The following is a 24531-nucleotide window of genomic DNA, read 5'->3' on the forward strand; positions in this document are numbered from 1 at the left end:
GCCCCCTGTGTGAGAGCTTCACACGCTGTGAGATCCCCAAAGTGGGAATGGACACCCCAAACACTCCAGGGACTCTCAGGAAATCAGGGAAGGAAAGCCGTGTCCAGCACCCCCAATGCACAGAGGATGAACCCCAGAAGCCCAGGACAGAGCTCTGCCCACCCCAAACTTTCCTGCTTTCCTGCTCCCCCCGGCTTTAATGGGATCCGAATTTACGACTCTTCCCTTTTGATGTTGTCACGAGGGGCTGAAGTCATCTAATGATTTTCTGCTTTGCTTTTTCCCTTGCCTTTCTTCTTCTTTTTGTCCCTCCCCCCTCTGCCTTCAGAGCGTGGGGCTGAGCTCAGCCTATTATTGCTTGCAGACATCTGTGCTGCAGCCAGTCCCAGATTTCTCTCTGGAAGTCCTAATGGAGTTTTCTCCAGCAAATCCTGTGAGATCAGGAGGTGGGAAAAGATTTAAACCCACCATTCCCTCCAAAACATCCCAAGAACCAGGAGGTGAATGTAGGGATTGGTGACTGTTCCCACCCACAACCCCATCCAGGTGTGCAGGGGAGGATCCACCCCAAATCCCAAATCCCTCCTCCTGCATGGCCAAGTTCCTTGGGCAAGACATGAAAAACCCCCCTGAAAGAGCTCTCCAGGGAGGTGTCCCTAAAATATCACCACAAGGGTGTTCAGGCTCCTCTGGAAAGAGGATTGGGTGTGTGGAGGATGAGGGATGATGTGGGAGATTCCCAAAGGGAAGCAGATGTTGGCATAGTAGAGTGATAGATCCCAAAAATAAATTCTAAATAAAGTGACAACATGGCTTTAGGGCTGATCAATTTGACCACCCCGTAGCTCAGAGCAGAAAAGCTTTTGAAAATAAATCATGTCTGGTTTAATTCAGATTAGAGGAGGAACTTAAGCAATTTAATAAAGGCCATTTTAATAAGAATGAGGGTTTTTTTTGGTCATATTTTGCAATGATTACTGTGGAGCCACAGGGCTTACACACAGTCAGAGCCTAGCATCAAATCAGATCCTGCATCCCTATTTCAGGGGGGTATTCCTCTCAAACTACCCCAAATATCAGGAAATCCTGGTAGTTTATGGGAAATCCTACTGAAATAATGTTAAAAGATGCACAGATACAGAAATAAAAGACATAAAAGCTGCACAGAAACAATGCAAACCCAGCAAACAGCTCCAGATGCTGTTTGGATAGGGAATGCTGTTCACAGCAGAAACCTCACTCCCTTCCTTCTGGTTTGCTTAGGTAGAGGTTTTACCACCAAAAATTCCCTCTTAAATAAGGTAAAAGAGGAAAAAGAGGTAAAAGAGGTAAAATCTGACCAAAATTTCCCTCTTGGGAAGGTAAAAAATGAAAAAAGGAGGTAAAAGAGGAAAAAGAGCTAAAATCTGGAGTATCATAAATAAAAGCCAAAGAAAAAGGGCTTTTATTTAAGGAGGAGAAGAACCAATCTTCTATCAAGCAAAAAATTAGACTTTGATAAAACCCTATTAGAAATCCCACTAAATTTCCCATCCAGCAGAACTCTTTTTGCAAAGGAAGGAGAATTTTGGAGATGCTGATCAGAAAACTCACCCCTGTCTATCACCTGGCAAATCCCAAAGCCACCTACAAAACCATCCAGGGCAATTCCAAACCCAGGTCTGCAGGTAAGGACTGCATTACAAACTGAAAAAGGTAGGAATAATTAAAGGTGGTGGCTGTAATTAGCTGCAGAGCAGGGTGAGAATACAGACCCTGAGCAGCACTTCTGGCCCTTCACCACCTTTTTGGAGCAGCCTGACACTCTGGCAGCTGAAGGTGTCCTGGAGCAGATGGCAGGGGCTCCGTGCCAGGGCAAAATTAACATTTTGTGGAGTCCTGCTTGACAGCAGCATAAAACTCAATGAGGGGGAAAGGCAGCAACTGGTGCAAAATGGGATTGGGCAGGAGGGGCCTGCAGGGACAGCCAGGCTGTCACCTGAGGGGACCTGCCTGGCCCATCTCCAGAAGGTCCCATTAACCCTTGGCTTTCATCAAATTAACCCAACACTGAGCATGGCAATTGTTTTAACTTCATGATTCAAAAAAAACCCCAAATCCTGTAATTCCAGACAAATCTAGCAAAGCTGGAAACCCCAAATGAGTGGGATTGTCACAGCTCCCCCTTATGTCCTGGCTGCAGGGATGGGGAGGGTGGTCACCTCCCCCCAGCACCACCCAGGTTCATTCTTGGGCTCTCAGGAAAGGATTTCCTCTTTTTCAATTCTTAAAATTCCAGTTCTGCCATCACAAACCCCTGGGCTTGTGAGGTTTGAGGTTTTATCAAATCCCACCAGCACCGAGTGCTCACTTAGGACAACCACAGAGCACCAAGGAGCCAGCAATTAAACCCTGAATTAGCCCAAATTAGCTGCAGCAGTGTCAGAACACTGAAAGGCAAAATCTGTAGAAACAAAGGGAAGGAATGGAACCCAGTTTTGCCCATTTCCCCCAATCTGCTTTGCTGAAAGGCCAAAGTGCAAAGCCTCAGCCTCGGTGTTGACACACCAAAATGAAAAGCAATGTACAATAGGGCTTATCAAGAGAGGCAGAAGCAGGAGATGAACGGGATTGCAGCAGCTCAGGAAGTTGTTCCAAAGGATCCTGGAGTAATATTGCACTTGGACTTCAGAGAAGCAATTAGAGAAGGCAATAAAATCCGAGGTGATAGATGGCCCTGAGGGGAACATGGAAGATAAAATTGCAAAAAAAATAATATCAAAATCTTCCCTGAGAGCTGCTAGAGGGTATCCAGCTCAGCTTCCACAGCAAAAGAGGAATGGGAGCAGTGTGGGGAATGGCAGGGAGGTGTGTGCTGGATTTCCCTGCTCTGTGAGGCCCTAAAATCCTGCCTGAGGTGTGGCAGGAGGCCTTGGAGCATCCCCACTCCTGATAAATTGGACCCACATGATTGCTACAAACAAAGTCATTATGGTAAGATCACTTAGATGCCACTGGAAAGGTCACTGGAGCAACTAAATTTTAATGCTAAATCCATCTGTATCCTACTGATAGAGCTACCATGAAACAAAGGGAGCAGCTAAAAATCCAGGAAGGATTCCTCTGGATTTACTCATTACTCTGGAAATATCTCAGCAAACAACAGGTTAATCCTTGCAGCTGGTGCACAACAGAAAAAGAGAAAAACACCCGAGGAGCTGCTGCTGGAATCAGAGTGCTCAGGGGATGACGGCACTCTCAGGAAAGGGAATGAAATCTTGATTTAAATGAGGATCAATTGGGCATTGCTATGCACTTCATGTCACCCCATTCGCTTTTCTTGTTTCACTTTGTATCAATTTTGTTTTATTTTTTTTGGAATTTCATTTCTTCTGTTTCTCTTCTGTCTCTTTGTTTACCTTTATTCCCTGATTTTAGAGAATTCAATGGGAATATTTTTTGATCCTTTTCACTGCACTCATTTCCTTTCAGTGTATTTGGTTGTAGTCACTCCATTTCAAATTTTATGTGGTTTTTTTTTCTTTCATTTTTACTTGATCCTATCTCCTTTCTGGAGTGTTTGTTCCACTCTGTCCTCTGATTTCAAGATTTCATTCCCTTTCCTGAAAGATGGCACTGCCTTCCCCCTCAACACGCACAGGGAAGGTGAAATCCAGAGGAAAATTGACATTTCTCAAGGAAAATCCCCCTCGGAACAGCAGGTCTCATCGCAGCAGGCACCACTCACCCTCCTCTGTCCCCCTCTGCTCCCAGGATGAAACCAGATGTGGCTTTTAGGTTATTTATGTCCCAAATTCAGCACATCCCAGAGAGCCTTTCCCAGCCTAGATCAGCTGGGATCCCACGGGAAGCAGAGCCCAGCGCAGCCCCCCATGGCTGCAGGAGTGTCCCTGGGATATTTCTGTCCTTCCCTGGGGGTTCTGAGCCCTGGGAGCCTGGGGAGGGGAGACAGGACCCCTTCCCATCCAGGCCCTGCTGATGTCAATCCCAGGGAAAGGGCACAAGGCTCAGCTCCAGCTCATGAACCACCTCTGCTCTGCAGGCACAGCACAAATGGGCATTTCCCGAATTTTTTTAAAGGGAAAAAGAGGTGAGGAAGGAGCAGTCGAGGGCATCCAAGCTCTCCCGCAACAGCTCCGGGATGCAGCGGGGCTGGAGGGAGCGGGGTCCCTTCCAAGGGCTCCGAGCAGACGTGAAAACACGGATGCAGACCCAGGAGCTGTGCTGGGGCTGTCCCGGCAGGATGGATGGCAAGGGGAAAAAGGAAAGTGACAGAGAAATCAGGAGGATTAGCAAATTACTCAACGACTGCGGAGCTCTTTGAAGATGGGAAGGGTGGGATAAAGCTCTTCGAAATCCCCAAATAGCCCAAAGTGGGAGATAATCGCTTGCTGGACTTTGGCCAGGAATCCCAGTCCCTGCCATCGAGGAAGAGCAATCACTGGAAAGCAGCTTGGCACCTTCCCTATTTACAAAAACTGTTTGCTTTTATTTCTTTATTTTCTTTTTTTTTTTTTCCTTCCCTAATAGAGGGTGCCTCCCCTTTGGAAGGAGCCATCACCTGGTGCTTCCCAGGGAAAGGAGAGCACATTCTGCCCCTGGGGTGAACCAGAGTGGGTTCAGAAGACCCACAGGGAAAGTCACCCCAAATCTGGGGGAAAGCATCTCTGCCCTGTGGCACAGTCAAACAAATCCTATTTTTAACCTTTTAATTATCCAACCCATGTGATGATGCCCATCACCCACAGCTGGTGTCACAAAGATGGGGAAGAGAGGGGAAGATGAGCACATCCCTGCCTGCATGATGTGGCACCTGACATTTGGGAGGCACTGCAAAAATCCATCTCCAGGCTGATAAAAATCCACCCTGTGGCATTTCCAGAGCTTTGCAGATGGCTGGGAAAGGTCGTCCTGTTATTATGGGAGCTGAGCAAAAAGGGGGCCTGGCAATTCTGCCAGCTGGCTCTGAGATTTTGGGTTTAAGCAACCCAAAAAGGGATCAGAAAGATGAAAAGTTTGATAAAAGTCACCTTGGCCATGCTGGGCTGGTTAATGGTTGGACTTGATGATGTGAAAGCTCTTCCAGCCTAAATGACTTTTTGATCAGAGTGTGATCAACTGGTCACATTTCCAATTTCATATGGAAATGGGGAGCACTGTCCTCAGGCTGGGAGGGACAAGGATCCAGGGCCTTCCTTGCACCCCACAGGGTTGGACAAAGGAGGATCAGGCAGGACTCAGGTCCCATTTCACACAAAAACCCAGTAAATTCCCAGTAGTGGCACCATCACAGCCCATCCAGACCTTGCCATCATTCCCTGTTAGATTTCATGCTTAAAACCCCTGCAAAATGTCATTTCCTCCCATTTCCCAGGCACTCAGCTCAGCTTCAGCTCTCACACAAAAGCTTTAGGGGAGGAACATCTCTCTTTTTGCAGAGCAAATAGCAGGATATCAAGTCACCAAAGAACCAGAGCTGCCCTCAATCGGGTCTGAGCTTTCCAGATTCTTCCTTCTTCAGGACATCTTCAAATATTGCAGATGTTCTAAATACCCACAAAGAGGGATCTTCACACTTGAAGCAAGACCAGCAAAAACAAAAAAAAATACCCAGAAAGAGCCATTATTACAGAATTAAGTTGAATCCTCATCATCCACTCTGCTTTTATATCATATTTTGGGAGTTTAGAGGGGTTTTGTTCATAGATCAGCTCCTTTTATGATGTTTCTTAAAGCAGAAAACAAATAATACTCAGTGTTCTTATAGCCCTTTGGAATCTGAGAGCTGTGTGGGACTTTCCTTGCACACGTCAGAGCAAAAGGGAAAGGTAAAAATCTCACTGGGGTTGACAAGATCACCCTGAGCTGGAGTGTCCCTCAATGTGGCACCACTTCATACCTATAATTTCATCCCATAAGGCTGAAAACCAAATTTGACATCAGGAATTTGGAATGATAATTTGAATTCCAGCTCAAATAATAACACATGGGGCAGAGGAGCTGGATTATGGGAATATTTATTGGGGATCAAGGCCCTGAGCTGGTGGTCGTGGTGCCCTGCTTATCTTCATCCTCCACAAACTGAGGTTATTAATACACTTTTAGCCACATGGCACAGCACAGAGGGATGGTAAATAAGAAGAAAAATGCTCATTTTAGCCCTGAGAGAAATAACACATTTTAAAAAATGCAGGACATAAGAACCTCAAGATCATTTGTAAGTGAAATCCTTACCTCACAGAGCTGAAGGAGGGTTAGAAATAAATTATTCCATCCAGGTCACAACAACCACTTTTCCTTTCCATGTTTTCTTGTTTTCATGGGTGACAGTTTATGGAATCAAAGCCATCCTGAAAACCTGATCAGTTTAGAGCTCAGGCAGGAAAAGATATCAGAGCCAGGGATGTGGGCACACAGAAATTGCTCAAATGACAGGAAAACAGAGCTTCCATCCACTCAGGGCAAAATCCACTTTGCTTCCACTCTCCAGCTGCTTGGAAGAGCTTTAAAAACTCTCCCTGTCCCCATTCATCTTGAATTTCAGTGGGGAAGATGAGGATAATGTTCCCTATTGCACACACCAGGGAATTATCTCAATCCCAAATTGAGATACTTGCCCAAATCCACTCCCCTGTGTTTGAACAGGGTCACATCTTCCACCAGAGGCCTGGGAGGAGCTGCTGCCCAGGAGGGGCAGGAGAATGGCAGGCAAAGCTGGATTTTGGGATGGGGCTTTGCTAAGCTGCTCTGCCAGCCTTGCCCTGGCACCAAGCAGCAGGATGGGCATCAGCAAAGCCAAAATCTCACTCTGGGCAGACTTCAGGGCTTGGAGGAGCTTCCAGGTGCATCCCAGGGGTTGCAGTGAAACAACACAAGGGCACAAGCCCCAAACCAGCCTTGCCCAAGGCTCCACTTTCCCTTTCCCCCAGTGCTTATCCCAAATAATCCAACAAGTCCCCAAGCTGGAGGGAAGCCTGACTCACTCCCTATCACAGCCATCAATCATCCACACACGTGGCTTTGGTGTGTGGAAAAAAAGGGAATTGCTTTAATTTTCCAATAGTTCAGGGCCAGATATCCCTGCTGGCATGGAGAGCTGTGAATTTTTCACGGGGGCCCTTCGCTCCTTACTCAAAGTTTGTGTTTTCAGCTCCTTCCCACTGCAAACCAGAGCAGCTGCAGGAGATTTGGGGCCTCCTGGCTGCTCCATCCCACAGCACATGGCTTTGCTGGGGTGTTTTGTTCCCTTCTGCTGGCCATGGGGACAAGTAGATATCCCCCTGAGGGCAGCACCCATTGATTCCTGGCACTGGGTTTTGGGAAGTGGCTTTGGAGCTGAGCTGCTCTCCAAGGAACTTTTTCCACAAGGAGAGAGGCAGGGAGATAAAAGACTGGCCATGGGAGAGAAGACACTTGTTCAAATGTTTTTGATCCCCCTTTTCTTGCTGGAAAGCTTCCTGCACAGTCTGAGTTTCCTGAACAGCAAATCTGCCCCTTCCGAGGCCTCAGGAACCCCAAAGGTGACAAGAGCTGCACTCCAGGACCTGGGTTTCCTTGAACAGCATTAAACACATCTGCAATGGGACCAAATCCAACCCCTGACTTCCAAAGGATCTTGGAAGGAGTTTTTCCTTGGCTCCTTTCACACCCCAACCCTCGGGCCAGGCTGGGACCTCAGCAGGGCCTGGGAGCAGCAATCCAGCCCTGCATCACTGCCTGGACACCCACACAAAGCTCACCCAAACATTTCCACCTGCCAAATTCCTCCTTCACAGCACTCCAGCCTCCTCCAGCACAAGTTACAGCTTTTGGGTTGGATTTGCTGGCTGGAATCAGCATCCCCTGAGCTCCAGAGCCACGCTGGGGAGCCCAGGCCAATTTTTCCTGGCCATACAGACTCAGGCCGTGTTTACCCAGGCCTTGGAAAAATGATTCAACTTTTATTTTAGCTCAGAGGAGAGACCAAGGGGTCACCTTTAAGCTAAAGGTGGTATAAATAGAAGCTGAGTGAAAAAAGCAATGTACAGAGAGTCAGGAGAACCTCTCCAGGAGGGAGGAGGGAAGCAGGACCCCATAACCCTGAGCAGGGACATATTTAAAAGAGAAGGTTAACAGGGACCAGGGTCTAGGTCAGCTCCATCCACCTCTGGATGGATAAGGACAAGCTCCCAGCTGCCTCAACATATATATTTATGTACATTTGTGGCATAGGATGCAGAGCAAAAGCCAAAACTTCTGCAGTACTTCTGGCCCTGAGTGTTCTGCTCTCACACATCGTGCCAAGCCTCTGTCAAAGTGAAGTAAGTCTGGGGGAAGAGAGGGCTGGGAGCTGGAAAATAACCCTGGTGACTAAAGCATGCAACTTTCTGGGGACTTACAGAACATCAGTATTTCAGGAAACCACCATGAAACTCTGGGATGAAGTTACTTTTCACTCAGCTGCCAAAAAAAAGGGTTTAAAGCACAGCCAGTGGCACCCAAACCTGAGCAAGGCAAAGCCACCAGTGAGGAGCTGCAGCACAGCCCTGCTGCTGCTGGAGTTGTTCTCTGTCACCTGCACAATCCCTGCTTCCTTCTCCAAGGCTCCATCCATCCATCCATCCATCCATCCATCCATCCATCCATCCATCCCTGGTGTGGTGCTTTGAGCTGTGCAAAGGATGTGGAAAGCACCAAGGGCATCCAAAAAGCATCTCCTACAGAGTGAGAGCCTCAGTGCTGCACAGGCTGATTCATTTGAGGTTTTGCCACCACAGAATCCCAGGATGGTCAGGCTGGAAGGCCCAACTTTCCCAGCACATGGCACAGGATTGTGTCCAGACAGCTCTGGGATCTCTCCAGTGAAGGGAGGCTCCACACTCCACACCCTCTCTGGACAATCAGCTCCAGCTCCCACCTGCACTGGGAAGAAATTCTTCCTCATTTTCAGGTGGAGCTTTCTGGGCATCAGTTCCTGCCTGTTCCTCTTGTCCCACTGCTGGGTCCCTGCACACAGGGACAGCCAGGGATGAGGGCCCCTCTCAGCATCTCCTCTCCAGGCTGAACAGCCCCAGCTCCCTCAGCCTTTCCTTGCCAGAGATGCTCCAGTCCCTTAATCCTCTTTGTCCCCCTACTTTGGCCCCACTCCAGGACCTATTCTTGCCCTGAGGAGCCCAGAACTGGACACAGCTGTCCAGATGTGTCTCACAGGGCTGAGCAGAGGAATGAGGACTTTGCATCTCCCTGCTTACCCTGGCACTGCCTCCTCCACAGCCTTCGGTGCCAAAAGAAACCTGCAGGGGCACAAGGGAGAGCAGGAGCTCCACGCCCAGGAGTGGCCTCGGGGTGTTTTTATGGGGAATACAGAGCTCTCCTCCCATGGCTCACCCTCAGGAGGAGAAACCAGCTTAGTCACAGTGCTCTGGAAAAGGACAAGCTCAGCAGGGGAACGGGGCCTCTCCGCCTGGAAACGCGCCCGGCACGAGAGCAGCTTTCTCCACTTTCCCAGCTCATAGGGGAGGAGGAAGGAAAGGATCTTATTCTCCACAGGAAAAGGGATCCATGGATATCCCTGCACAGCACAGGGGTGTGGCTCCATCTCCATCTCACGCTGTAGGACATGGACAGCCATCCTTTTCTCCGGAGGTGGAGATTCGGGTCCCTGGTGTCCTCTCCACCCTTCCCAGCACCTTTTACTGAGAGCAGAGAGTTTTATGAAGCCCTTCAGAGTCAGACTCACACCACAGCCCAGGCAGACACAGCTCCAGCAGCACCTTTGTGGCTTTGCCTCACAACGTGTAAGAAATCTGTAAATGCTTAAAAAAAAAAAAAAAAAAAAAAAAGCAATTTCCCTCCTTTTCTAACACTGATGGAGGCTATAACTGAGTAAAACATCCACAAGAAGCAGCAGTGAATGACTCCATCCCTTCAGACACTCACAGGAAATTAAAGACCTGTTATTAGCAGCAAATACAGGAGAGTGATGCCTGCAGGTCCATCCACCCATGGATGATCCCTTGCCACACACAAGCCAAAAGGAGTACCAACATTAGCCAAATATCACTCATTCAGCTGGAAAACCTGATCCTCTTGGTCCAGACCCACCCAGAACTGGGAGGATTTTCCCCTAGCACTCCACATTCCCAGTCTGCAAGGCAGCACAGCCCCAGAGCGTGAGGAGACCGTGGCACCTACTGGTTTGGGGCAATGGATGTATCTTGCCAAGCTGATGATGAGGTCGTGGGTGATGGGATCCACCAGGTTTCGGAAGCTGGCATAACGATAGAGGACATCATCCAGAGAGGTGGACTCCATCCCTAAATCCTGCAGGAAACAGGGCAAAGGAGCAAGGTTAGGTGAGATAGAAAAGCCAGTGGTTCTTAAAGTCAGCCCTCACTGGAGGAGAAGCCAAGGAGAAAATGATCCTCAGCAGCTCCCACTGAAAATGTTGTTGGAGGGTTCTTGTTTTTCCTGCAGTGTTGGTGACAAAGAGAAGGAAGGGACACCTTGTGTCACCTTGAGGGAAGCTGCACTCCCAGCCTTCACCTGCTCTGCAAAGAGGCTTTAGGGCTGCAGGATCAGCCTCATAAACCCACGGAGTCAATGACACCCTTGCAACAGGATAAAATCCAAGATGACCCCGGAGAACATCACACAGAGCTGCAACTGGAGAATAAATGCAGCACTGGAGGAGTTCTGGGGCTGCCATGCACAGGGAGGGAGGAAGGAGCCTAAAACTGCAGCACTGGAAACAGGAGGATGGATTGGAGAGAGGGAAGAGCAAAATGCTGGGTTAGACTGACTGGGAAGGAGAGGAAGCTCTGCCAGTGGAGACTGGACAAGGTGGAGTCAGGAGCAGTTCAGGTGGAGCTGGTCCTGCCCCAGGGATGGGCCAGACCTCCTGAGGTCCCCTCCAAGGCTGCTCTCTATGGTTTGTAATTCTTAGGCTGAATAATTTGAGGAATTTTAGCAGAGAACTCCCCGTATGGAATACATCAGTGCACAGGGATGAGGAGGGGAAGGGTTATACACAGTGTGCTCCTTTTACCTCAAATATATTTGTGTGTATAATACCCAAATACTCTTTTTGTTCCTTTTTGAACTTCTTTTACTTCCCATGGAGCTGGTGGCACCCGGCACAAAGAATTTCCTTTTGGCAAACTCAAGCCAATAACATCTTGGCACCGTGCAATAAATTAAAGCTTGTCCTGAGCTCAGAGATGCTCCAGCCCCAAAAACCCCAGGGGAAGGCACATTGCTTGTAGGTGTGGATGCTCTTGATTTCAGACAGGTTGAAAATAAACATCTACACTTAAAAAAAAAAAAAAAAAAATCCACTGTGCCTTCAGACACAACAGCCCGAGGGATCTCACATTACAGCAATTACAGCTCAGGCCACAAACGAGGTGACAAGTGTTTATCCCACTTGTTTCTTTGGTATTTTTAGGATCAGCCCTGCAGCACTGCCTGAGTTAACACCAACTCCTTGACTGCAAACAGGTTATTTTGTAAAAAAAAGAGCTGAGGCAGTTGAAAAACACACACGTGTGAGGCTGCCCTGTTGGGAAAATCAAGTGGCCAAACTGATTTCTGGTCTGTCTCACAGCTTCTGCCAAATTACTATTTACAACTTATAAAAATCATATTATATGATACAAATTATATGTATTATATTGTACAAATTACTATTTACAAATTTATACAAATTATTATTTTTGTACTTTAAAAAAAAAAGAAAAAAAAAATCTCAGTGTGGAGAGAGCTTGGGCTCCTTTGCAAGAGGAAGAAGAAATAGAAATTATGGAGGGAGGTGCTCAGAGGAAACTCCCACTTTTCCAGGGAGAGAAGCACCAACAGCAGCATGGATGTCACCTTCCCAGTTTGGTAAAGCTCAGCATTAGGATCAAGCAAACATCAGATAAAAGCTGGATTTGGTCCATGATCTATGGCAAACACCAGGCATTACCAGAGGGCCAGTCTGGGGACCTGGGACAACTCACTCAGAATCAAACCAGGCTCAGCTTCTTGCCCCTTCAAGCATCTCAAAACTCTTCACCATTTTCTCCTCAGCTAAAATGAAAACGTCCAGCTCATAAATCAGAGAATTTCTCCTCCTCTCTCCTGGGAGAACTTTACATTTTCCACATGGAGCGTTCCCTCCTCCCTCCTGGAATTCACATTTTTTAGGCACAGATTTCTTTCTCAGCTGCTCCCCAAACCTCTCTGCCACACCAACATTGTCTCTTTTCCACCACACACAATATTTTAAAGCCTCTGAAGGCTGAAACTTGTTCGAGGCCAAGTGATGAGCTCATCTGCAATTTAATAACTTAACACCAGTTCATGCTGTCAGCAGCAAATCACCCATCACTGGCTTTGCAGAAAACGCCCAGCATCTGGCTCCAGCCACTTTTTTTCAGCACATTCCTTTTTCCCAGGGGATTTTACCTGGATGGCAAGTGCAGATTTCAAATAAATAAGGGTTTAAAGTGATGGGATTTATGAGCCAGGCATGGCTTCCTCAGGACAGATTTGAGGGGTGTTCAGGAGTGGATCCAAACCCCTGAACTCTGCTGGGGTGTTTTGTCCACGTGTGGCAGGAAAATGGGAACATCTCTGCTGGAAAAAGGAGAATTTTCAAACAGAAATCACCCATGACCTCTCTGCAGTTTATCCCATTTGTTTCCAGTTTTAGGAAGCTGAAAGGCAAACCATTGATCCATCCTTATCCACTGGAAGGAAAATTTCCTACCACCAACCAGCTGAGGCTCCATGGGAGACTTCTGCAAATCTAGCAGTGTAAAGCTATCAGGTTAAAAAAAAAAAAAAAAATCCAACAACCTACCACACTCTGGGGTGAATTTGAAATTTATACCCAAAAATCCAGCAGAAAAAAAAAGTAACGTGTTCCTCCAGCAGCCAGCAATAGAAATTCCCCAGCCACAGTCATGAAAGGTATAAAAAACCCCAATTATTTTTGAAAAGAAACCCCCAAGCCTACTGAGAAGCACAGGGATGCTGTGCCCAATCTGTTATTTGCAGCAAAACCCATAAAAACAGCTCTTTTCCCCCAAAATTCAGAGCTCACCCATCACTCTGCAGGCAAACATCACCCAAGGAAAACATCTGGGAGCCCACTTTTCTTTCTCTCATGTAAAACTTCTTATTCCCTTCTGCTGTCCAAAACTGCAGCTCTCAGCCTTTGGAAGCTCCAAGTTGTGTCTCCAGCATCCCCCAAGCCACCCAGAGCCATAACCAACCAGAGCCAAGCCCATTTTTGCTTATTAAACTATTTATCACTGCAAATTGAATTGTAATTAGGGGAAAATGCAGCAGGTCCCCGTGAGGAGTCATTGAGAAAGCAGCTTCTGCTGTTGTTGTTTTCACTAACACTGAGTTATTGCTGCCCAAATGAGGTTCCTGTGCAAAAAAACCTCATCACAGCTGCTCACAAATATTCCAAGATCTGCTGGTTTGGTCAGCACCTCTTCCAAAACTCCTTTATCTCCACTAAATTCAGGGCAGCATCCTGAATTTCCAAGCAGGGGGGTCTTCCAAAACTCCTTTATCTCCACTAAATTCAGCATCCTGAATTTCCAAGCAGGGGAATTTGTGTTGTAAACAAGAGTCAGGCACTGAAGGAAGGAAGGATTAATTCAGTGCTCCATCCATCATCTGCTCCAAGTTACCTGGGAAAAATGATTCCAGCAGGTGGGAGTAGTGTGGGGAGGGAGGTCAGCTCAGAGAGAGGGGTGGGATGTGACTCAGCCCTGTGTTCCTCTGGATGTTGGACACAACCTGTGTCCTGTGGGAAAAATCCAATCACTTCCCCCTACTCTTCCCCAAAAAGATTTTAAAGGCAGGAATCGATTTCTGGTTGAGAGAAGAGTAAAGCACCCCAAAGGTAATGATGTCACAGCATATTTTGGGACAAAACCCAGCCCTGAGCCACACAGAGGTGATCAAATTTGCACTTTTGAGGAGGGCAGGCAGCATTTGGGAGCTCAGCACACCTGGAAGGGGGGTCCCAAAAGCCACCCTGGGAACCTCCACACAAACCAGCAACTGCTCCTGCAGACTTCATGTCCAACCCACCAGCCTGGAGTAAAATCAGAGTTTAAATATGTGGGATATTTTCTGTTTCACAGAGTTAATATCGGTTTGGGAGCCACAAATGGCTCATTCAGGCACCGAGGGTGCAGTGAGAGAAGGGAGTCGATGCTTCAGGGAAGGAACAAATATTTCCCTGGCAGACTGACTAAATAATAAATGGTGGCAGCTTGAACCCCCTCCAGGAGGCTGGAATTGGAGGAACTTGGAGAGATGGATTAATGGGCAGAGATGTGATGCTGCCAGCCAGATAATAAACAACTGAGAATAGGAGATTTGCAGAAAAATGCTCTTTTATTTCATACTGCCAGGCAAAGGCAATGACTCCAACTGGAATTTGGCCAGATCACAGTTAAGATTTCTTCAGGAGAGTGCCTGTGGATGTTTAATGAGGATGGCCTCAGCTCTGCTGATTTACAGAGCCCCTGGGATCCCAGGAAAAGCTTGGAAGTTCTGTTTGGGTAAGGTGACTCCAGGATTTGCTTTGAACAACTCCAACAATTCCCATCCACCACTGCCTTTAACCCAGCTCTGCCTTGAGCTCACCAAATCTCATCCACTCATCCCTCCTAAAGCAGCAGGAGCTGCCCAAATCCTGTTTTTCCATCCAAGCCTGGGGCTGGGGCTCCAGCTGGGGCTCCAGCCCCAAGCCAGGATCCTGCTGGCCATGCAGAGCCCGCACCAGATGGCTCCTGGTGGCACTTGTCACTTATCCCTGCTGCTCCCAGACGGATGGGTGACAGCCCAGCCTGCCAGAGGCACAAGAGACTCTTTAGAACCTTCCCAAGGAGAGTGGTGCCACAAAGTTTTCCCCCTACAAAGGGAAGAGGCAGAAAAAGCTGCAGGTCAAGGAGGATTTGAGCAAAGCACAGCTGAGGGGTCACTCTCCCACCCCCTCAGCTCCTGGGAGCCAGCTCCAGCCAGAGCCCCACACATTCCTGGCTAAAACCCAAAGAAAAAGGTTCATGCATCAACCCTGCACAACACCCACCCTGTTAACTCCAGTCTGGCTGCTGGGCCTCCACAGCTCTGCAGTGAAGCATTAAATGAAAATATAACCAATTTAATCAAATCTGCCATTTCCATCCTCGTGTGTCTGCCCAAAGAGCTTCCTGGAGCATCCCAGGTGCTGTTTGGAGTATCTAAACCACAGGTTAGGAGTAGAACTTCATCAATTTCTCATCCCTTTTGCCCTGTGACCAGCAGCTCTCAGGGCTGCAGAGGAACTCAGCCCCAGCACGGGGCTGATGCCCAGGATCAGCCCCAGCCTCGACCACATTGTGCTGCCAGCTCCCAGCTGTAAAAAAAACCTAATTTTCCCTTGCAAAAGCCTTCTAGATCCCTGCTGGAAAATGGACTTGGAGCACAGGCTGCCTATTATCTCCTGTCAGGGAAGGAGCCAGAGCTGCCACCTAAGCTCAGGGCGCTGTCAATTCATATGAGGATGGTGATTCATCCTGCTTGGAGACAGCTGGGCTGACTCAGGCCCTGGATGAGCTTGTCTCTCTCATTTACCTGCCAAGAAAAGCCCCTCTAATTAGCTGATCCTAGACATTCAATGTTGAGGCAACTGGAGGAGGAAAATCCCCCTCGTGCTGTTCTCACCTTTGTTTCCCAGCACAGCGAGCACGGAGCTCTGAGTGGTTTTCCTGCCCCCTCTCCCAGCCAAAATCAGCCCCATCTGTTCTGCAGCTGATCACCCATCCATATTAGTTAGATTTTTATGATTTGCTTCAGCACACCATGTTTTTTTTTAGAGGTAACCCGAGGCTCAGACAACTCTTGTCCTTGGGAGGTGACAGGAGATGCCTGATGGCCACTAAAGATTTTTATTTGTGTGTCTCCTACCCTGCCCTCACAAGCAGTAAATCCACAAACAACCCTAAAATAAGTATTTACAGGAACAAAAGAGAAAAACAGAACTGGGATCCTTGCAGGAAAGGGGAAGAGATTCACAAGCAGAGGATGGGGAGGAATCCCTCGCCCTCATCGTTTCCACTGCCTGTGAGAGAAGGGATGCTCTCAATGCTGCCTGGGCTTGCAGCAAGTGAGCAGCTCCTGGGACAAGAGCAGCATTCCAATCACACAATTCCCTGCCTGGAATCACCGACCAGGCTCCCCACACCCCCTCCAGCTGATGGGAGTTGTTGGATCAACATTGAGTCCTTGGTGCAGTCTGTTCCTCACCCACACATACAGCATTCCATGAGCCAGACACCCCAGCTCTGCACATCCCTGCAAACACCTCTGCTGGGAAAAGAGTCCAAAAAGCCTCACCCAGGTGGCCCAGCATCAGGGGTGAATCAAACAGGCACCAAGGCTGGTGCTGCCTGTCCATCCTGCCACCCCCTGTCCTTCCCCAGGTGACTCTGGTGTCACCACTCGTGTTAAACCGTGGGGAAGGGGCAGGGGTCTCACAGGTGATGAAGGTTCTCTGAGTTCAGGGGAATTGGGAGGGAAGAAAGAACAGATCCCAGCAAGGGAAGGAGCAGGATTTGGCTGTGGAAAGCCCTGCATGGCAGAACAGATGCTCTGCAGCTGGGCCAGATGGTCCCCAGCTGCTGTCAGGGATTCTGCCTGGGACAGGACAGGGGATCCTGCTGGACCTGAGCTTTGCTGATGGGATGGAGGATGCAGGAAAGCTCAGCCCTTGTCTAAAAGAGCAAATGAGACACTGGGAGTCCTCACCTCTCACTCCTCTAATCCAGCCCCTTCTCCAAATTACCCTCCCTTCACAATTAACACAGCCCTGCATGAGCTGCCAGGCTCTGCCATTAATTCTAAACCAGGCTCTGCTTAGGAAGGAATCAGGATTTATGGTCTTGGCCCAGCAGCTGTTACCAGGAGAGGCTTCAGGAGGAAGCCAGCATGGGTCTCCTGATGTACAGCAGGTTAAAAGCCCTCTCTGAGCCCATCCTGACCTGCTGTTCCCAGGAGCAGCAGAAACAGAAGGAATTGCAAATCTCACTTGAAACAACACATTTGCTTTTTTGTCCACTCCAAAAATGTTGCTTTTGATGGCTCTCCTTGCCCTCCTCTGCCTGCAGAGCTGTTGCAATCCAACAATGGGGAAAAAAAAAAAAAGTTGAAAATACTGGGGGATTGATCAATGCAGCCAAAAATCCTGAGGTGGGGATTGCCCACAGCTATCCAGGGGTTTTGTTTTGATGCCCAGCCCTGAGAAACACTCCTACACCCTCCCCCAGAACCTGCAGCATCAGTAATGATGTTCCTGCCTCACCTGGAAGCCTCCTGGACCCAGCAGAAACCAATCCACTCCTGCACACACAATGAGATGCTGCAACCCAAGAACTGCTCTCTGAAAGCTGCTCCCACTTCCAAGCCCTGAGCTGATTATTATTGCATCAGCCATGGAGGGATGCATTGTTAATGCTCAATGGATGCTAAACTCTGCTTCAAAAGGATGGAATTTCGGGGTGGGAGACTCTAGGAATGTTTTGGCATCCTTTAATAGGTGCTGGAATAAAGCCTCAGATATTTGTGATAGAGAAAATAAGCATCAGTGATTCCTCATCACAGCTCTCTCCCAGAGCTATTCAATGGAAGTAATTGAAGGCATCTTTGAGAGACAAAATATTCAATTAACTCTCCAAACTGGCTGCTGTGGAATAATGCAAGCATGACAAAAAGATAATTTAAGTGAACAAATTGCAGCTGACTCCCATAAAATCATGCCAAATTTTTTTTTTTTTTTTTTGGGGCCCATTTACACCACTGCAGAAGCCTGGGTGGGAGGAGCACAGGGAAAAAATGGGTTTGGATCAATAGCAATACCTGCACATACCAAAATCCTGGCATATCCTTGGATTTTTACCAGCAAAGATAGTAGAATTACTCAGCACAAGAATCTGGCTGAGTGTCACTGCAGGAATTAAGAGATTTTGGAAGGTAAAGATTTAGAAGGAGCAAGATACAGAGAGATTTTAGGACAAAGCAAAAGCGGAGGAAGTAGGGTTGAACAAAACAAAGAAATAAAAGCTCCCTGACCCTTTTTTGCATTAAAATTTATCCTAGGAACAGCCTATTCCATGAAACCACTTAGTACCTTCCCAACTGTTAAAAGGGAATTCCAGCAAAGGCGAAAAACCAACCCAATCCCACAGCACCAAACTAATTTTCTGAATTAAGACAAAGCAACAGGAGTGGAATAAAAATAAAGGTTTCCCCAAGGAAGCCAGCATCACCCAAGTAATTAATATGGACAACATGAATTCCAATTCTTTCATTTGCAAATCCAGCATCCCCAGTTAATCTCGAGCATGGACAAAGTCCATTAATAAAGCAGATTCCTGTAATGGGATTCAAAGCAACGTCAAATCAATAAATTAAAAAAAAAAACTTGGGTGGTTAAATAATCTACACTTTGCATAATAACATCAGTGCTGTGATGCTGGGTGGTTAAGTGGAGACAAATTCCAGAGCAATCCCAGCAGAAATACCCAGCAAGAAAATCAGATTGAGGTGGGAAAACCTCCCTGTTCAGGGGTGAAATCCATGAGCCAAGGGAAAATCTGCCTCACACTCCATGAACCCTCTCCTGAGCAGCCCCACACAGAGCTGGGAGCTCCCCAATCAGCTTTTCAAAGAGTGAGGGGGGATGATCTCCCTTAAAATCCTTTCTCAACCCCTCTGGTCTCACCCTGGGTGAATCCTGACCAGGATGTGCCAGGTCTGAATTCACCTGGACCTTTCCTGTGCCCCCCACTGCCAGCTCAGATGAATTTACTGACCAACACTGACCCCAGCTCCTCCTGTTTCACCAAACCACTGCCTTTTGGGGCACCTTGGATGCCTCACAGCTCCCTGCAGAGAGCTGAACAAAAGGAGAAACTGAGTCACAGAAAGCTAAACCCGCACCCCAAACTGGCCCTGCTGCCCTCAGCATCCCCACTTCCAAACCCTTCCAGCTGGGAGGCCACGGCTCTGCTCTCCTCCTCCTCTGGGATATCTCCTCTCAGGCTTGCCAAGTCAGAAAACCACTTAAATACCTGATTAACTACAAGCACATGTTTAAATCCCACTGGAGCCAAAGGGCTTGGATTAGCAGAGTGCTTCGTGCAGGTTTTTGTTAAGCAAAACTTCTTCCCTCCACCCAGTTCCCCTCCCAGGGAAGGAGTGGGACACCCCAGAGTGAGATGCAGCTCAAGTGAGCAGTGGAAGAAGCATTTTGCACAAAATCAGGGAATGAGATCCCAGGGGACACAGGCTGGGCTGATGGAGAGTGCTCTGCCCTCCAGAGCCAGCAAACATTTCCAGTAAGTGCCATTAAAATTCTCTTTATTTCACCACACACCAGGCTCCAGAAAGGCCAGAGGGTGGTGGCTGCTGGTCCTGAGCCCCAGAGATGTGACAGATTAACCCAAAAATGGCCTGAGAGCCTCTGTGCCTGGCTGGGAAGGGAAATCCATCCCAGGTTTCACTGGGGGTGCTGAACAGACCCAGGTAATGAACAGCTTTTCTGCTGGGCCCTGTTTGTGGGGTCTGGCTCCCTGTGAGGGAAAGGGCTGCTCCGTGCACCCCAAACCCACAGGACCCCCACAGCAGGCAAGGAGAAGCAGGAACATCCCTCCTGCCCACCTCCTGCAGTATCACATCCTGTTTTCAGCAACAGAAGGTGCAACCCCCACCCTCCCCACCACCAAAATCCTAATATTTCTGCTTTGTTTGACAGCCAGGGCCATTAAATTGCTGTTGTTGATATTCCATTTCCCAGTGGAGATGCCAGAGCAGCTCGGGAGGATGAGACACAAAACACACCTCGGCCCAGGGAGCTTCTGCCAGGGAAGCAGAGCCTGTGATGGATCTGTGGCCCCAGGAGGAGAAGGAGCCACGAGCTGGGTGATGAAAACCACGCCTGGAGCTCACTTTGCAGGAGAGGATCCACTGCAAAGCTGCTGCTCCCACTGCTGAGTCACAGCTGCTGTGCAGGATTAGGAGTTTCCTTCCATCTGGGGCTTCTGCCTGTCGGGGTGAGCCCAAAAGACACCCAGGAACAAGGCAGGGAGCAGCTCCAGAGCAGGAGCATCAGCAAAGCATCCGTGTCTCCATGCCCTGGGATATTCCCTTCATTCCCTACAATGTGACACCAGCCCAGGAAGCGTCCCCAGGGAGAAGCCTGGAATGCCATGGGTAACAGAGCACCCTGCTAATCCCTCCTGCTTCCCCAGGGATGGCTGAGCCTTCCTGGGAACACTCAGCTGGATCCCATGGAATGCTGTGGCCACTGGATATTCCCACAGGTGCCAGAACCAAGTCTGTGGCTTGCAGTTCCTGCTCCCAGTTCTGGCATTGCAAGCCCAGAACATTGATTTTCCAACTCCAAAACAGCCAGCACTGATATTTTTTACACCAGCAGCTCCTCCTGAAGTTAACAGCAGAGGAAAAAGAACCTCAGAAACTTTCAGGACACGGCACCAAATCCTTAATCTCGTTTCCCAGATACAACCACGGGGCTGAATAATCCCTGAAACCTGATGTAGGATGATGAGCTGAGCAAGAGGAAAGCCAGGATGAGCTCATTGTGCTGAGCCTCCCCTTCCCTGCTCCAGTCCCACCGGGACATCCACAGCCCTGGGCTGGAATTCCTCAAACGGCCACGAGCAGCTGATTTCAATATCATTAAAGCATGACTAACACAGACCTGGAGCTGGTTCTGAAGTGGAGGAGCCACTGGTGGGTGGTGAATCAGACACCTCCAGCCTCACACACACGAGATGTGGGGTGGCACTTAGCACACAGTGACACCAAACCTGCCTTGGGACCTTCTCCCCGTGCCAAGAAACGCCAGAAATTCATGGCTGGAAGAAAGATTCCCTTTTGCAAGGCATGAAACAGGAGGAAAAAACCCTTGGTTTTCTCTGAAGACCCAGAGGCTTGTCTAAAATCACCAGTGACAAGTAAATAGATTGGAAAAAGCTCCCTCTGAGAGCCAGGCTGACTCAATCTGTGTTATCTTTTCCCTTTTTACTTTATCTTCCCTGATGTGCCTGCTCAGGAAGAGATAAGGAGCAGCTGCTCTCGTGGCCCTGCCACTTCTGTGCACTTCATTCCTGTTCTTGGGAATTCCCTGCTTCCCTTCCCCTCTGCTAGAGGGATGCTCAGCTCTTCTGCTCCATTCCCCCTGAAAAATGAGGAGTAGAGAAGCTTTTCCCTGGTGAAGAATAATTCCCTGGGAATTATTTAGGGTGGAAAAGCTCAAGTCTGACCACTAACCCACGACTAAACCATGTCCCCACATCCCACAAACCCCTCCAGGGATGGCACAGCCACATCCTGGTGGCTCTGGGATGGCTCAGTCAGAGCTGGAACATCCAGGGGAGCTTGGTCAGCGCTGGGTCCCACCAGGATTTTGCAAAATGTCATTCCCATCCTCCTGCAATCAATGGAATGATCTCAGCCTGTGGGAATAGCACTGTATTCCTGCCTTTGGGAATATTCCAGGCTCCTGTATTTTTGCCCTGTTCCAAAGAGAGGGCACACAAGCAAATACGAGTCCTCATGGAAAATAAAGTTGATTTATGCGATGCGGCACTAAAAGGTCTTTTTTTAAAAAAGATATTTCAGGAGAAGAGTTTAGCTGATTTATTTTCTTTCAGGAAAGGAGTTTGCCTGATTTATTTTCTTTGTGTTGGTGGAGAACAGCAGCTGACGGGCAAGAGATGAAAGCACCCCAAGCAGAGATTCCTCACCACGTTTCAGGGAGTTCATCCCATCCAAGAACTGCTTTACATCTAGAAAAGGATGGAGAAGTTTATCACAGCCAAAACTTGCACTGCTGCAAGGCTGACCCCACCACCTGCACCGTGCCAGATTCTCCATCCTCCTCCTCTGGACACCAACGGGGTGGGAAGGAAACCAGAGGGAAAACCAAGCTGTGCAAGGAGAGCTCAGGAGAAGCACCAAAGCTGCTCCTGTTTCACAGTTCAGCCTTTCCACTGAATGACCACTGCCATGGACTGGAAAGTCAGCTTTGGGATGTTTTCCCCTGCCAAGAAATGCCAGGAATTCCTGCCTGGAAGTGGTACAGCTCCAGCAGCTGGATCCCATGTGAGAGCAGGGCCGTGCTGGATGCTGCACACCCACGGCCCTGCTGTTTACGAGGCACCCAGCGCCTTTACAGGGATGCACGCATCCTAAAATCCAGGAAAACCCGGAATCCTGGCAGCTCGTAGGGCTGCTGCCACCTTTGTTCTAAAGCAGCAAGGCAAGAGAGAAGAATGCCATGGAATGGACTGGATTTTTACACTGAGAAAGGAGATGCTGCAGAGCAGATGTTGTGCACGTCCACCTGAGACATGTTTCCCCTTCCCAAATCCACAAATCTGTGCAAAGACTGGTTTGGGTTGGAAGGGACCTTAAAGCTCCTCTCATTCCCACTCCTCTGCCATGGGCAGGGACACCTTCCATAGACCAGGGAGCTCCAACCTGGCCTTGGGCTCTTCCAGGGATGGAACAGCCACAGCTGCTCTGGACACCCTGTGCAGGGGCTCCCCACCCTGCCAGGGAACAATTCCTTCCCAATATCCCATCCAAACCTCCCCTGGGCCAGCCTGAAGCCCTGGCAGCCTCTCTGAATCACCCACACTGGTGACACTCTGTGTTTTTGGGGCACCAATGAAGAGTTCAGCTCTAATCCAGAGAGAGGATGAAAAGCAGAGTCCCAGACTCAGCAGGAGCAGCTCCACACCTGCAGTCACCAGGGTCCTACTGAGTGCTCCAAATTCCCCTCCAAATCCAGCACACCCAGCCCAGCTGTGACCCCACTGAACAGCCTGGGAATGGCACGCACACAACAAAACATTGATTTTGGAACTGCTGAGAGGAGGCTTTCCTCTTCAAACACCCACAGAAAACTGGGGAAAGGAATGGATGAGACCATCAGCATGGGCAAATTACCCTCATTTTTTGCAGGATGACTCAAAAGTCTCCCATTTCCCATCCTGAGACTCAGTCAGTGCTGTGCCTACACCACAGGGAGCTGGGAACCTCACCCTGACTTGTATCAACAAAGGGAAGTCAGTTTTGGAGATGAAGGGAAGAAATGAAGCCTTTCCCATGTTTTATGCCACGCTTGTGTGGTTTGATTTGCAGCATCAGATTTTGAACCATCAGGTAGAGCAGGGCTGGGATTTGGTATTTGATATTTGAAGAAGGTTGGAAGGTAAAATATTTCTTGAAGGCTTTCACAGCAACTTCCCTGCCTGTCTGGCACCAGGGAATTTGGATGCTCCTTTGAGGATCCACCTTGGCATGTGCCTCCAAACTGGAGGTGGGATCCTCCCAGCTGGCTCAGCCTCTCCAGAGAAACCCAAAAGTAAAGGATTTGGGCTCATCAAAGTCACCAGGAAAAGCCCAAACTTGCTAAGGAAGAATTAATGACTGAGCTGCCCAAGGATTCAATTCAGTAATATTAAAATTCAATTAATGCTGCTCTATAAAATAGCTTTAAACATTAAATATGTTTACTTTAAACCACCCAGATTTCAAGCCAGCAATTTGATGCCAACCTCTGGTCAGGCTTTAATTTTAAAATTGAAAAATTTATTTAATTTTAAACAGCTCCTGTTAGCCCAGGTAGGCAGGACATGGCTGCAACAATTTCAGAGAAGTCAGTGATAAAAACAACCAGAAAAGAGTGAAGTGCAAACATAGCTTTGGGGAGAGTTTGGCTCTCTCAGAAGGACAAAGAAAACATCCTAATTTCAGTTAATTCAAATGTTTCACTCCAGTTTCAAGGATTTTAATTCACTTAGTCCAGTTTAACACTGAATTTCAGCAAGTCAATGAAAAAATCAGGAGTATGAAGGAGAAATGCATATTTTCCAATCTGCAAGTAAAACTTCAACCTGAGAGACCAAGATCTGTAATTATGGTGACCAGAAGTGCAATTCATGATGCACAATTAATACTCCACTTAATGAATTGACCAGTCTTAAGTGCAAAATCTGATTTGAGACATTTCCTTTGTCTGCTTTCTTATCCAGCATATTTGGAGAGTATTAACTGATCAAAAAACATTAAAAACCACTTTTCTGCTCTTTAAACTTGCTTTCATTTCCCTGTAATTCGAGTCAAAAATACAAAAGGATCAATCAATAAATCAATCCTGTAAACCCCAAATTCACCATTTCCCACCAGAATAAAACCACAGAAAATTCCTCACCCAGCCACACAGCTGCCTAAATAAATGTCCCCAGATACACCAGGCTCCCTCCTCAGAAAAGGAAGTATCCAATTACACCAAGCAGAAGCAGCTTTTTACAACCAAACAGGAAAACATCCTCTTTCTTATAGAATGACCCCCCCAAAAAAAATCCTAACCACACAAAAAAAAAAAAAAAAAAGGGCTGCTTAAATCAAGATTTAATCCAATCCTGCATGATTTTGGCTTGGTGTAAATAATGAATGCAGATCATTCACATT

General features: G+C 48.1%; 1 protein-coding gene across 1 annotated transcript in view; it reads right to left on the reverse strand.

Moving 5' to 3' along the window:
* Positions 1-24531, reverse strand: part of LRRC75A (leucine rich repeat containing 75A) — a 59126-nt gene that overhangs the window by 26666 nt on the left and 7929 nt on the right. Inside the window, exon 2 of the mRNA XM_041482767.1 lies at positions 10174-10302. Within this exon, the coding sequence (XP_041338701.1) occupies positions 10174-10302 (129 nt within the window). The remainder of the gene's footprint in view (positions 1-10173; positions 10303-24531) is intronic.

Source organism: Pyrgilauda ruficollis, unplaced genomic scaffold, assembly GCF_017590135.1.
Source record: "Pyrgilauda ruficollis isolate IOZ18807 unplaced genomic scaffold, ASM1759013v1 scaffold59, whole genome shotgun sequence".
Lineage (NCBI taxonomy): Eukaryota > Metazoa > Chordata > Aves > Passeriformes > Passeridae > Pyrgilauda > Pyrgilauda ruficollis.